A 14,760-nucleotide genomic window follows, 5' to 3' on the forward strand; every position below is an offset into this window, starting at 1 on the left:
GGAAGCATCTGAAGCACGCTACAGAGGTCTAGAGGTCCAGTGTCTTAACAGACACACTTTTGGCTCATTCTGACACACCGCGCAAATCGAAACCCCGCGAAAAGGCTCTTGGGAGGAGGGGCGGGCCAGGGAGCGCCTGGTCTCCCTGGGGGTGTATCTGTAGGGCAGGACTGCTAGGAGAGTGCGCGCCCTCGGGGCGGAGTCTCAGAATGGGAGCAGCCCAGGAGGGCGGGCTGGGAGGAGAGGGGCGGAGAAAGGGAGGGACGTGAGGGCGGGGCCGTGAGAAGGGACCAGAGTAAGCGGCCAACGGAGGGGGCGGGCCCGAAGGGAGGAGCCTCTACGTGGGACCCGCCCTGGAGGCCGGGGCGGGACATATGGTGTGGGCGGAGCCAGGGGCAGTGCTCGAGGCGGAAGCCCCACCCTTCTTCCCTGGCGTGTTAGGAGCTACCCCTCACCGAGGTAAGATGGAGTAGGTCGTGAGTCCCAAGCATTCTCCACTACCTGGTTTCGGGCGGCTGTGCGCGGACGCCTAGACCTGCGGTGGTGAATGCAGCGGAGAATGGTGACGATCTCTGCACCCTTCCCGCCGCGGCAGGGCAGGCCTCGTCCGGCCGGGCCTGCTAATCGCTTTAACTTCGGGGAGCTGGAAACAATGTGTGATCTGGGGCGCCAGGCTCGCTGGGAAGCTCCGGTTGGTGGAGTGCCCGCCGGGGCAGCATTTCGCCGAGCATTCCCGCGCGGAGCCCCGGGAACGCTTTCCCTCCCGGATCCCAGCCAGGGCTGCAGGCGACGTCCCTAGGGCCGTCCGCAGCGCGCGCGAGGCCCTGCCCAGTGGTAAAAATTCAGGTGTAGGCTGCCGTCAATTTGTGGTTGAGTCGTTAGAAAGATGGCATTTATGTTATTAAAAATTAATAAAATTCACTATTTTTTATGTAGGCCATATTAGGTCTCAAGGTGAGCAACCTATAGGCATTCTTTGAAAAGTTAAAGGAATGAAACCCCAGGCTTCTATAACGGTATTATTTGTAGTGGGACATACTAGTAAGAAAGTAGACTAAGGTTTTAATTAGCTCTTAGCTATATATAATTGCTATGATGATACTGAGATTTTGTTTTTGAGACATTGTAGTTCTGACTGTCCTGGAACTCACTTTGTAGACCAGGCTGTTCTCGAACGCCTGGCTCTCCTGGGATTTAGGGCGCGTGCAACGACATTTTTAAAGTTCAACTTTTGAGACATTTCAGATATAAGATAGGCTGTACAGGCAAGGATCTAAGTTTAATTTTAAATGTGTTGGGTTTTGCTATAGCGATACGAAATAAGTGCATAGCAGTTTGGCACTAATGCTTAAAATTTGAATATGAAAAGACAGATTTAGATTTTTCAGCTCAGAAGATGTGTTTGAAATTTAGGGACTATGAGTTAGGGGGAAAGTATGTGACAAGAACTGGGAAAGAGGCATGGAGTGGGGGAGTTGGGAACTAAGAGTGAAATAGAGGCAAGGAGGGGGGGGCGGGGCAGGCTTTGAGTAGGTGGTGGTCAGGACTGTGAATTTATGCCTTCCCCAAAGCAGCAGAATAGAATATGTCTGTTCATTGTGAAGTAGCAAAAGTATGTTGCCATTGTCAAAGGTTTGTGACTAAACCCTAACTAAGCCTGGTGGCAACTGTATCTTAACAAGTAGCATAGGTCCTGAGAAAAGTAGAAAGTTCATTCTTGGGTGAGCATCCCAGAATCAGCTTATGCAACCTAGATGGTGCTTTTAAGTGTGAACTTGTACAAGGTATAGAATATGGTAGGCACTTCTAACACAATGGCAACTACTGGTGTGTCTACACACAAAGAAGGTGGAGTAAATTACGGCATAAAAGATTTTCAACAAATAGAATGTCAGTAAAAGAATGCTTTTTGTAACTAGAGCTTACAAGTCTAAAGCCAGTCAGTAAGTCAATTTTGCTATGAGTTAGGGAATGTAAGTGACCTGGACGAAGCTACACTAAATCTATTTTAAAATATCTTATTCATATTTTAACTTTTTATTTTATAAACTTTGTAGATTTTAGAACTATTTAACATTCATTATACAGTCATGCAGACTATTTTTTAAATTTTATCAGCTTTTTTCTGTTTTTAGTTTTCACAAAAAACTTTCTATAAAAACGAAGACACAATCCCACAATCTTCAGGGTTGATTCACAGGACCACTCCCATCAATATTACTGTCTTCTGCATCCACATTTCATCCCATGGAAGCGCTTTAGGGTACATATATGGAGCTATCCTCCCCGACAGACACAGTTCCTTCTCCATAACGCCTTCTATAGTGAGCACCTGCAGGAGGCCCCCACCCCCCCACCCCCCGCAGACAGTAGCTTACTTATTTCTGTCATCTTGAGTTTGATTATAAGTGACTGGTGCACATGAGCCTTCCTTTCCATTGATAAAATCCATGTGATATTTGGTCTCATGTTTTTAAAGTATTTAAGGAGCTTGTTGAGCTTTGCAAGTGGTTCTGTGAAGTCTGTCACTCAGTGTTGTCTTCCCTCTGCAGCTATGTGTGTCCTGGCTGACAGGAACTTTCAACTCTACTGTACTCTTACAGGATCACTGTCATAGATGAAGGATGTCCTTGACTAAACCCTCCCTGTGCTGTCTGTCTGTATTAACGTAGACCAGACTTGTCATATTCATATGACAAATATCCATGTGACAGAGAAGCAGTATTTGCAGTAACATATGAAACATTAAAAGTTAATATTTTGTGTGTTACAAATCAAGCTATCTATGAATGGAGGGTACTTTATCAATGTGTAACTACCCTAATCCTATGGAATTGGCTCATCTGGAATATCTTTTTTTTTTTTTTTAAACGAAAGAGAAAAGGAAACAGAAAGTTCCATGATCCTCTAGGCGGCCAGACCACAAAGCAGCTAAGATCTCTGATGGTAGCCAACCAAAGCTCAAATCACAATTCTCCACTGTACAACTAAGTATCCAGATTAAGAGACAGGACTGAGATTACTCTTAATTGTGCAAAAACATTTTCCAAAATTCACTTTTCAAACTAGAGTTACACTTCTAAGAGTAGCCTACAATAGCATCCAGCCAGCACCCAGTGAGTGACTTCACTGATAAGACCACCAACGTGGTAACGCATCTTCCTGGTGTCTGTCATATATTTTATATTATATGGAAAGTGCTTCAAGGAGTAGGAAGGAAATCTTTCCATGCCAGGTATACATCAGAATCAGTTCAATTTTTCTTTACATAATAGGTATTTATGATAAAAAATGAATTTCCAGCTTTTTCCATATATTATTTCTATTGCAAGATAATATATTTATATGTGTTCAAATTTATCTTCATAGAGACTCAACAGATTGACTTCAGAGAAAAGGGATTAACTACCAGGCTTCAAAAGTTTCTGACGACAAGCTGTTCCTTAGTTCACAGCTAACAGGCTCACGTGTCCTTGTTGATTTGTTTGAAAGGAGAAATGTTGGTCAAACAAAAATCTCTTGTCACTTTCTTGCAAAAACTCATAAATGTGCATAGAAAAATGCCTCTGGTGCTGTAAGTGTTCTGTAATTTTCTAAATTAATCAATAGACTAGGGTCTGTTAATCAATAGACTAGGATCTGTTTTGAAAGGTCGTGAGGCAGTCCACAACAATAACAGCAGCAAACCTCACAGTACCGACCTTTTCCAGAATCCTGTGCCTGTGCTGTATGTACGAGTGTGAAAACTGTTGTGTTTAGATAACTGATCTGAGAACAGTTCTGTTTCAAGTGTTTCAGAGGCCTTTAATAGGCCAGGCATGTGTTGGCATGTGCTTTTAATCTCAGCACTTTAATCCCAGTTTCAAGCCAGCCAAGTCTATAAAGTGAATAAGAGAACATTTAGGGCTACGCAGAGAAACCCTATCCTGATGTGGGGGAGCTTTAAATTAACAGGATTCCTCTTCGTCCCAGGAGGAGAATGGCGCTCAAACAGATTTCCAGCAACAGGTGCTTTGGCGGGCTCCAAAAAGTTTTCGAACATAGCAGGTAAGCATAAGATACCTCTCATTCGGCTTTTATCATCTGCTTTGTTGTAGTTTTACACAAAACCTTCACTTATGAACCTGCTCTCTCTCCCCGACGTGCACTGTCTATCTGACAGCGCCACCAAACTTAACTGTTTCTGGATTGGGCGCTGTGAGATAGGAGAAGGAGAGCCTAGAGACTGTCTTGGTTTTGGTTTGAGAGTCTTCTAAATTTTTCTGGAAAACCATCTGTGTTGTTATTGAAAATTCAGACAACAGCTTCCTTGTGAATCTTCTAAAATAATAAAGAAGCCTAGACTTAAATTAAATTGGCAGCATACACAGACATATTTGCCGCCACCACCTCCTGAAATCTGATCTTATGTCCTTAGGTATATGTATTAAATACACAAATGCATTAAATATACACACACAAACAAATGCATTCAAAACACACACACACACACACCCCTCAGCATGTGCATATGTACCAAGAGGAGATACAGAAGCAGAGGACAGGAGCAGAGGACAATATTTTAGATGCAGATAGTCACATGTTATCTAACTTATTAGCAAAGCCTAGAAAACTAAATTCTAAACCAAAAAGCGACATATTTATATAAATTCCTAAGATACAGTGAAAACACTGGGAAGACAAACATGGAGCCGAGGAGGAAGATGAGTAGTTAGACGTTTATTTTGAAAAATCAGAGAGCTCTCAGATTGTCTCAACATTCTGGATGGTCAGATTGCTGCGTTCTCCTTGTCTCAGTCACTGTTGTGTTGCTGTGAAGAGACACCAAGACCAAGGCAACTCTTAGATGAGAAAGCATTGAATTGGGAGCTTGCTTAGACTTTGGGAAGTTTAGTTCATTATCATCATGGTGGGGAGCACGGCAGCAGCAGCCATGGTGATGGAGACGTAGCTGAGAGATATATCCTGATCCATAGACATGGGCTTTTGAAACCCCAAGGCTCAACCCCCTTGTGAAACATTTTCTTGACCAGACCACACTAGATACCACACCTTTTAATCCTTGCAAATAGTGCCACCCCCTTGTGACTAAGATTCCAAACCTGTGAATCAGTGGGGGCCATTCATATTCCAGCCACCACAGCCCAGGGCCATGTGGTAGAAGGGAAGAAGGGACTCCCACAAGCTACCCTGAGTCCTACACATATACTATGGTGTGGTGGGTACACAGTGCACACTAACACAATGGATCAATAAATAAATGGATGAGGGGTAATTCTAGAACTCTTAAATGTGGTCAGATTAGAAAGGTTATCAAGCACCCTTGTAAAAGCACTAGCCAGGTGTGGTGGCACACGCCTTTAATCCCAGCACCTGGGAGGCAGAGGCAGGTGGATTTCTGAGTTAAAGGCCAGCCTGGTCTACAGAGTGAGTTCCAGGACAGCCAGGGCTATACAGAGAAACCCTATCTCGAAAAACAAACAAAACAAAACAAAAAGCACTAACAGTGCTGTGAAGTATCAGATCATCGGGAACAAAGAACATTTCTAAACATTTAGAGAGGAAATTGATTAAAGTTTTGTGTTGTTGTTTGTTTGCTTGCTTTTTGAAAATAAGGTTAGTTTGTGAGCCACACCAGCATCAAGGAGATGGTGTGCCTTCACTTCTGAAGGATGACCCTATCTAGGCCTAGCCACACGTCCTGTGGAGAGAATGAAAGCATTTTTCATATATTTCCCATGTGCCTTTTCTGGAAGCAGCTGGGCAGAGGGAGGGGCTTCCCCAGAGGGAGGGGCTCGACTGAGAGCTGAAGTCAAGGGACCCAGAGACAGAAGTGTCTAGTTGCAGGCAAAGTAGCTCTGATAAAACATTAGTGATGACAGAGGAAAGGTGCAGAGCACTTTAGTACCCAGAAGCGAGACAGAACTGAACAGACATGTTTTTTGGGATCTGTGTGTCATATCTCATAGAAACAGAGATTTTTTTTTAAGATTTATTTATATATTTTATGTATACGAATACACCATTGCTCTCTTCAGACACACCAGAAGAGGGCATCGGATCCTATGACAGATGGTTGTGAGCCACCATGTGGTTGCTGGGAATTAAACTCAGGACCTCTGGAAGAGCACTCAGTGCTATTGCTGAGCCATCTTTCCAGCCCTGAAATAAAGACATTTTAATAGAAGTGTTACATTGAGAATTACATTTAACATTTTTATGTATGCAGCCTCAAAGCTAGGCTCAGGCCGGGAATAGCTCAGTCCACTAAACTGGCTTCATTCTCTTTTTAAGGAGCTAAGTACATATCTTAAATGTTGGTACATCCTTTGAATGTTTAATCACATTTTAAAAATTCTTTACTGTATATTCTTCCTTGTTATAAAATGCTAAATTATTAGTTTTGGCCCTGCTTAATGAAGGGCACTAATATTTTCTGTGATATTACAGTGTTGAGCTGAAATGTAAAATGAAATTTGCTGTCTACCTACCACCCCAGGCCGAGAGTGGAAAGTGTCCAGCGCTTTACTGGCTTTCTGGTAAGTATTTCACTTTTGAATTTCACAAAGGAGTTCTGCCTTACCTTTTTATTGTGACCCACTTATATACTTTTTGGGTCATTTATTGGAACCTTCGGGTGGGGCTGGAGAGACATCTCAGTGGTTAAGAGCATGTACGGCCCTAGTAGACGACTCAAGTTTGGCTTCTGGGATCCACGTCAGGCAGCTTACAACTTACTGTAACTGCAGATCCAGGGATCTAACACCATCTGCTAGCTTCTGAGGGTACAGCTACCTGTACGCACACGTGCACACGTATGTACACATAATTAAAAAGTAATAAAGTAAATATTGTTTTTAAAATTTAAAAGGCTGTCATACTCTATTTTGTAACTTATTAAGAATAACTTCAGACCTAGAGAATTACATTTTTATTTCCTTTTCAATTAGACCAAGTAACTTAGCTGAAAATGTAAAGTTTAGCACTCACTGATAAAGATTTGGAAATCTTACACATAATTTGTACCTGCCTAAGCATTTCTGGAGTTTGCAAAGACCTCAGCGGTCAAAGAGAACAGTATGAGATGGAACTGAAATGAAAGATTCGTTCGTGCATCAGAAACTACAGACAAGTAACTCCCTAGATGTGTCTGAATACTGCACTCCAGCGCACTTCCCAGCGGCAGTCCAAAGAACACAGCGCTTCTTAACCATGGTTAATATTTCCAGTCAGACTGTAGAACAGATGGTGAGAGCCAGGATGCACAAGAGTAGTTCTGAGTTCCTGTGTTTACTTCTCTTCCATAAAATGTGAGCACATCTGCATCAGAAGCAAACGTAAGCGGAGAGTTACGGCAACTGTCACAGATGCCATTTTCCAGCCATAAAATTATTGCTTATGTTGACAAATCCTACCTAGACATCTTTCAAGGAGATTCCCCTAATGCCAGTGTGAAAAAGAAAATAAGGTTTGCTTTAACAACAAAGTGAGCATTTCTATCGTAGTTTCTTTCTTTCACTGTGATAAAACAGGATGACTAGAGGCAACTCAGAGAAGGATGAGTTTCTCTGGGCTTCCAGAGAGGCTGAGAGTCCATAATGCCAGGGGAGCATGGGAGGAGGCAGCATGGCACGGCAGGCGGCAGAAGCAGGAATCTGTGAGGTCACACTCTCAACTGAAAGTGTGAAATAGAGAAATCAAGCAGGAAGAGAGCAGGTTTATACTCTGAAAGCTTCGCCCAGTGATATAATTCTTCTAGTGTGTAGCTCTTAAACCTCCCCAGATGTGGAGACTCTGCAAACACCATGGCAAGCATAGTGTAGTTCCAGGGGAAGCAAGAAGGAAATTCAGTTCAACCCTGCAGCCAGAGTCCGACTTTGAGTAGTCTATTGAGACATATTTAACCACAGCACAGTATGGTGAAAAACTTCCTGATGATAATTACCTCAATCCTGTGTGAACAACATTGCTTAAGACATGACTGCATTGAAACTCTTTGTAAAATATGTGTGACATCTTCCATAAAGATGGGGTCTATAGATTGACTACATCTGACATCTTCCATAAATATAGTTTGGATAATCTGAGGGAGAAAAACAATCTTATAATAAAGGTCTGAGGGCAGATGTGGTATGGTCTCAGCCACAGAGATAGTGACAAGGTCACCAGGGTATTAACCAAATCTGCTCTTAGCCTGCTGGGTGGAAAACAGGTTAACATCTGGGTGCATTGAAGAGACAACCCTGTGTGTTTAATGTTCCTGGTTCCCCAGTGGTTATCTGTGAGCACAGAGACCTCCGTGCCTCTCATACCCAAACAGTGCCATCACCTGGGGACTAAGTATTCAAATGGTATTCCTCAGTCAAACCACCACAAATTTAGATTTTCTTAAAAGTGTGTTCGACATACCAGCAGCAGTAGTAATAAAATTAGATATTTGATTAGAAAACATGCTAATTGTACAGCTAAAGATATCGTAGAAATCATATAATTCATAGAAGACAGGCCCAGAGAAGCTAAGTACTGTCTAAGGTCACCTGAGTTAGTCACGTTAGTCAGAGTGAGTCCAGACCTATGCTTTTCCTGCCTCTCGTTTATAGTGAGCTAGTTAAGTCGTACCCTTCTCTTAGAGACCCAGATCAGAATTGAAATCTAGCAGTGCATACCATCTGGGCTTTGTGAGTGATTGTTTACATCAAATGACAGGATAATCGTGTTAGTGAGGTGCTGAGAATAGACCTTGGAAATGAAGTCCTGACTTCTCAGATCCTCACTATGTACAAAGCACCATTCAAGGGACATTACATGTTGTCATATATGATCTGCTTATGAGGAAGAGGCAGGCAGTTCTGTCTCTAGTCTTCAGAGGAACAAATGGAGGTCAGTAAGGATCTTGTCTGAAGGCAATTAATTCTGTAGGTGCCGAGAGCATTCAGCTGTCAACTTTCATGTTACTGGCTGTGGGTAGTCTTAACCTCTAGTCTGTTGTGGGCTAATAACTAAGTGTTTTAGGTTCACCTCAAGCGTCGTTGCTAGTTCGCTTTTGCCCACTCCCACATCATTGTTAAGTACCTAATAACGCTGAGCTAGCTGATCTTCTGAATAATAAACTATTAAAGCTTGTAGAATACTCACAGTGTAGCTTAACATAGCATCCTTTTTCATCTTCAGGTTTAACTTGCACAGAACAAAATTTCATATCAAAGTCTGGCTATCAGCAAGCTGCCTCAGAGCACGGCCTTGTGGTCATTGCCCCTGATACCAGCCCTCGTAAGTATCCTTGATCAAAATGCTTTATAAACCACTAAACCTTCAAATCTAAGTTTTAAAAGTAGGATAATACCCATTATACAGTTCCTCTCAAGTTTCTGCTATTGTTATCTTTTGGTCATATGAGCAGCATCACGACTCTGAAATACCATTCTGGGAGCAGAGTGGGGAAACAGGATGAAATCACTGCAGAGAACACTAGGAGACATTATCACCTCAGGATGGTGATCTTTACCCATGACGTCTGTCTCCTCAGGGTCATGTGCTGGAGAGAATTAAGGAAGTGTTAGCAGTCTGGGAGCCTTGCAGGGAAAGCGTCACCACACAGTCACAGAAAGTGAAGAGCACACAAGCCACTTGTAACAGAGTCAGGATGAGGGGAAGTTCAAGCTAGGAGAGCTTACCTTGACCCCTGCAGTCTCGGGTTGGAAGGTCATTCCCTCTTACCTTGTTGGCCAGCACAAGTGGCACGTACCATTCAAGGTTAAAGGACACAGAAAGTTGAATCCCATTATGTATCTCAAAAAGTAGAAGAAAATGGAGTGTTTCGTGAGCGTTCCATTGTGTGTAGGCGCACATATGCAGCTGGCAGCATGTGTAGTGGGGGTTATTTTTCGACGTAGCCTAGGCTGATAGGCTGACTAACAAGTACCCTGTCTCAGCCTCCCAAGTGCTGACATTATAGGTAGGTGCCACTGAACCCAACTAAAACTAGCATACTAAACATGGGGACTTACTGTAGAGGAAGTGAAAGTCTAATCTCTTCCGTGCTAGGTGGCTGCAATATCAAAGGAGAAGATGACAGCTGGGACTTCGGCACTGGTGCTGGGTTTTATGTAAATGCCACTGAAGATCCTTGGAAAGCTAACTACAGAATGTACTCTTACGTCACCGAGGAGGTAATCTCGTTTATCTCGTAATTATTAACTGATAACCACTGGGAGTTTAGTTTCACATACAAAAGCCTTCCAAACCTGAGAATTTTAATATAGGAGTGGCACTGGAAAAACAATTTTACTTTGGAGAAAATTCCAAGATTTCCTAATATTATAGCTCCTGCAGTTTAAGTTAATAGTAAGTGTAGATTCAAGGATTTTTGTAGTTATATTCAGATCTGTGATAATTCCCAGGTTATCTCTCAACATTGCACACAAAACAGGCCTTCATGTCCTAGAACTGGTTCAGTCACGTGTCTGAGGTAGCAAGAAGGACCTGACTAGAAAGGGTAAATGGCAAAGCATGACTTCTTTATGCATTTCCTGGAGTTAATCATATATATCATAAAAACTCAGAAACAATTAAAATATAATCAGATATAGTTTGTGGTGAGTTGTTTGTTGCTTTGGTGATTGGTGTCAAACTCAGGGTCTCATGCATACTAAGCAAGAAGTTTACCATTAAGGCACAGGCCAGCACCCAGTCACACATAATTTTTACACCCTAGACAGCAATTATGTTTTGGTGGGGCTTTTACATTTTATTGACATTTATTTACATTTGTGTTTTTATATCGATTATGTTGATGTGGTTTTTTTTTTTCCTGTTAGCATATGTTCATTTTACAGTATAGAAGGTTCGAGCAGTTCCACACAGGTATACAACCCCTTAACTTCTCCATTCCCTCATTGCTAGTCATTCCTCTCTCAGACATGTCCAACCTGCAGCATATGGCCACATGCATTCTGGGATGGCTCTGAACGCAGCCCAGCACAGAACAGTAAACTTACTTAAAACGTGTGTGGTCTGTGTGTGCCTTTGTTCTTAGTCCCACTCTTACGTGTGGATCTGTAGATAACGACATCTTGTTGCATTTGGACACTCTACTTGCTTCTTTCATGTCATATACACAAAAGTGATTTTATGTATCAGTATAGACTCTAGGATCCACAGTGAGAAAAAACACAAATTATTCATCTAACTTAATTTGCTTAACATGTTATTCTGTAATCTAGTTAGATCCGTTTTCTTGCAAATGACAGAATTTCATTCTTCATGGCCGAATACAGTTTCATACATATGCACCACATTGTTACCTGTTCTTCTGTTGATGGACATCTAGATTGAGTCCATGATTTAGGTATTGTGAACAGTGGTACAGGAGACATTGCTGTGCAAGTTTCTCTGCTGTATTGACTACTGTGTGGGTCCCAGGATCAGACTCAGGCTCAGGCTTCGTGGCGAGTGCCTTTACCCTCTCACCAGCTCTGAACATGTTTTAATTGAAAAGTGTATATTAATTCCTGCTATTTTATTGTTTGTTGTTTGTTTATCCACGGATACGCATGGTTTATTCTTTACTGTGGCCTCATAAATGTATATATTTCTCTTTATTACATAGTATTGCTTCATGTATCCTCTGTAATGTTGGTGATTACAAACAGGAGCTGTATTTATACTTACAGAGCTCAGATGGTACGCACTGTTAGATCTCAAAAAACCCATCTGCACACGTGTTTTTCAGTGACATAATGAGAAGCCATTGTCTACCTGAGGTTTTTCTTTTAGTCTTCACCTGTACAATTTTGCTTTTGAAGTACTGATTGTGCCACTATTACATAGTACTTTGGAAAAGTCTGACTTATCTCCTCTGAGCTCTTTTATCATGTTATTAAATTCTTTCTAGCTTCCACAACTCATAAATGCCAATTTCCCAGTGGACCCACAGAGGACGTCTATTTTTGGTCACTCCATGGGAGGCCACGGAGCTCTGATTTGTGCTTTGAAAAATCCTGGAAAATACAGAGTAAGAAACACTAACTTCATTGATAAAACACTTCTGGGGATAATAGGGAATTTCAAAGACTAAACATTTGAAGTGGCCTCAGAATTGGGAATTAAACATTTCTATGCGAGGGGTTTCATGAGGTTGGCAGAAGGCGTTCAACTTGACCACATGACAGATGCTGTACGGTTCAAGCCTAAGAATTCCATCAGAATGGTTCTTGCTGGCCTGATAGAAGTACAAGAACATATAACTTATGTTTTCAGTGCTCTTTCAGACTATACTTTTGAACATAGTTTTTCCTTGTGACTGTTAGTCTTGATCAGATGGTTAGAGTTAGGATGTAACACTATCTGCAGTTCATTTATGTGACTTTTTTCATGACAAATGTCTTTGTAGTGCTGAATTGGATTGGTTATAATGGAGAACACTCATATTTTAAGAGTTTCATGTTCTTAGTGCTCTGAATGAGAGATGCTTGGTTGAAAAATATCTCTCAGCATCCCCCATCCACCAACACGCTTTCTTTAAGGCTTTGTAGATTTTTCTTTTTCTTTTAATGAGCCAAGATTGAAAACCTACAACTGAAACACTAAATTCAGCAACTGAAATGAAGTGTGCTTAAAAAGGGGATGCATGTTTTCAAACCCAGGCTGTTGAGCATCTTAGATGAGTTTCATCTGTTTCCTTTCCGTTGCAAGGACAGCAGTCATTTCAGGCATGCTGCTGAGTGCATGTGCTGAGATGCACAAATGTTGCTCAGAGCAGTTCCATAACACAGTACTAGAACATCAGTGTTTAGCTTTCCAGTTTTCTTACAGTGAGTCGGTGAATTTATGGTCTAAAGTGGAAAAGTGAACTTAGATGGTTTTTTGTTTTTTGTTTTTCTTTTTGTCTTTTAAATATAGGAATAGCATTGTGAATTATATACAGTGAGAATTCTAAAGCTAAGAGATGCCTTATTGGCCCATTGAGAACCAGTGTCCAAACAGAAAGCTGTGTTGGAAATGCCAGCATGGTGAGGCAGACCTTGCTTCTGTGGTAATGATTAAGAGAAATGCCTCATTTCATGACCGGTTCACTAAGGAAGGCACCAGTGTATAGCTCATCACAGCTTAAAGAGGAGAAACTCTGAACACAGACTTTTGTTTAAGGCGTACTTGCATTCAACAATTCGGTCTGTGAAGTTTTGAAGTAGGTTGTACAAAGCTGTAGTAAGAAGATGCAGGTTTTTTTATGTTAAGTCAGATGGCAGAAGTTGCAAACCTCCATATTTGATTTAGCAAAATATAACTTACTTTTAAATTTCCTTTTGTCTCTGAAGTCTGTGTCAGCATTTGCTCCAATTTGCAACCCTGTGCTCTGTCCTTGGGGCAAAAAAGCTTTTAGTGGATATTTGGGACCAGATGAAAGTAAATGGAAGGTAGGTGATTGACTGCTGTTTCTGTTCTCACTCTTAAGTTCACACACACACACACACGCACACACTGTAATTGTATATGTTGACTATTATATAGTTACTCCTCTATGCTCATGGGTTCTACATCTGTAGACTGAACTAAAACAAACTTCAGTTTTAGTTAAGTTTGTCATTAACACGTTCAGACCTTTCCCCATCGTCTTTGTTCTCTGCTACCTCACTTTAATACCAACAGGAACCAGGGTAATCAATGGTGGATTTAAAGTACTCATGAGGACGTGTGTGGGCTGTAGGCAAGCATCACTGTTTTGTGTTATGTATGCATTACACGTGTCGAGATTATTGGGAGGGTTCTAGAACCAATCCCCAGACACACAGGGACAACTGTTTAATAGCCACCTTGGTTTGTAGTGGTTCCGGATCATGGAAGTTTCCAGAAACTACATTCTCTGCTGGTGATTGCTTTTACATTTCTAAGTTACCATTACTTCTAAATTAATTTAATAAGTAATTTTTAATTTAATTTTGGTTCTAGTACAGTCTATCTTGGAAAATGTCTCTCTGGACACTTTTTAAGTTTTCACTGTTTCTTCATTTTACAGGCATATGATGCGACCTGTCTCGTGAAGTCCTATTCGGGTTCCCAGATTGACATCCTAATTGATCAAGGAAAAGATGACGAGTTTCTTTCAAATGGGCAGTTACTCCCTGATAACTTCATAGCTGCCTGCACAGAGAAGAAAATCCCTGTTGTTTTTAGGCTACAAGAGGCAAGTACCAGGAAACCTTAGCTTGATCTAAATAGCAACAGTTAAAAAGCAAGATTGTGTGCAAGTCTCTTACCTTTATGGTAGATACTTTAAAACATGGGGTAATACTGGCAGTAAGAGCCTCTAATTCCCTTAAGGTGTCAGAAGTGAAGTTTGTGAGACCTAAGCCAATTGGGTTTAAATAGGGAAGCTTTTGACAGTGAGAAGTAGGAGCAGTTTTGCCCATCATCAGGCTGCACAGGGCAGGAAGTTCAAGGCCTGAGAGAGTGGTGCTTTGGCTTCCTCGTCATTGGGGGTCTTTCCTTCCAGACCCACCACTGCTACCCTACAGCATGGCGCCGTGCTCCCTGTTAGGCTCATGTGCACACCATGGCCTCAGAGACTGTGTGTCTGGTCTCACAGGCTTTTCTTGCTTCTCTTTGCCAGTGTGCTGCCTGTAGTCCCAGTGCCGTAAGAGGCGATCGCGGTTGCCTTGCAGACTTTCTTGGTTGTCCACAATTCACCTTCTCATCCTGCTTTTGTTTTAGAAATTTTACTTTTTTTTAAAGACTATTCGTAAGGTTCAGAATATATTATAA

At 41.8% G+C, this 14,760-nt stretch overlaps 1 protein-coding gene across 2 annotated transcripts in view; it reads left to right on the forward strand.

Annotated features, from left to right (window-relative positions):
• Positions 1-355: 355 nt before the first annotated feature.
• The window catches only part of Esd (esterase D), an 18,169-nt gene continuing 3,764 nt past the window's right edge, over positions 356-14,760 (forward strand). The window contains exons 1-8 of one of the 2 annotated variants that reach the window (XM_021181641.2): positions 356-459; positions 3,973-4,047; positions 6,451-6,539; positions 9,172-9,270; positions 10,045-10,169; positions 11,894-12,013; positions 13,317-13,415; positions 14,015-14,182. In XM_021181641.2, the coding sequence (XP_021037300.1) occupies positions 3,980-4,047; positions 6,451-6,539; positions 9,172-9,270; positions 10,045-10,169; positions 11,894-12,013; positions 13,317-13,415; positions 14,015-14,182 (768 nt within the window). In that variant the 5' untranslated portion in view covers positions 356-459; positions 3,973-3,979. Of the gene's footprint in view, positions 460-487; positions 563-3,972; positions 4,048-6,450; positions 6,540-9,171; positions 9,271-10,044; positions 10,170-11,893; positions 12,014-13,316; positions 13,416-14,014; positions 14,183-14,760 lie in introns of those variants that run through there. The other variant, XM_029469190.1, reaches the window with a different exon arrangement.

Source organism: Mus caroli, chromosome 14 (assembly GCF_900094665.2).
Source record: "Mus caroli chromosome 14, CAROLI_EIJ_v1.1, whole genome shotgun sequence".
In the NCBI taxonomy this organism is placed as follows: Eukaryota; Metazoa; Chordata; class Mammalia; order Rodentia; family Muridae; genus Mus; species Mus caroli.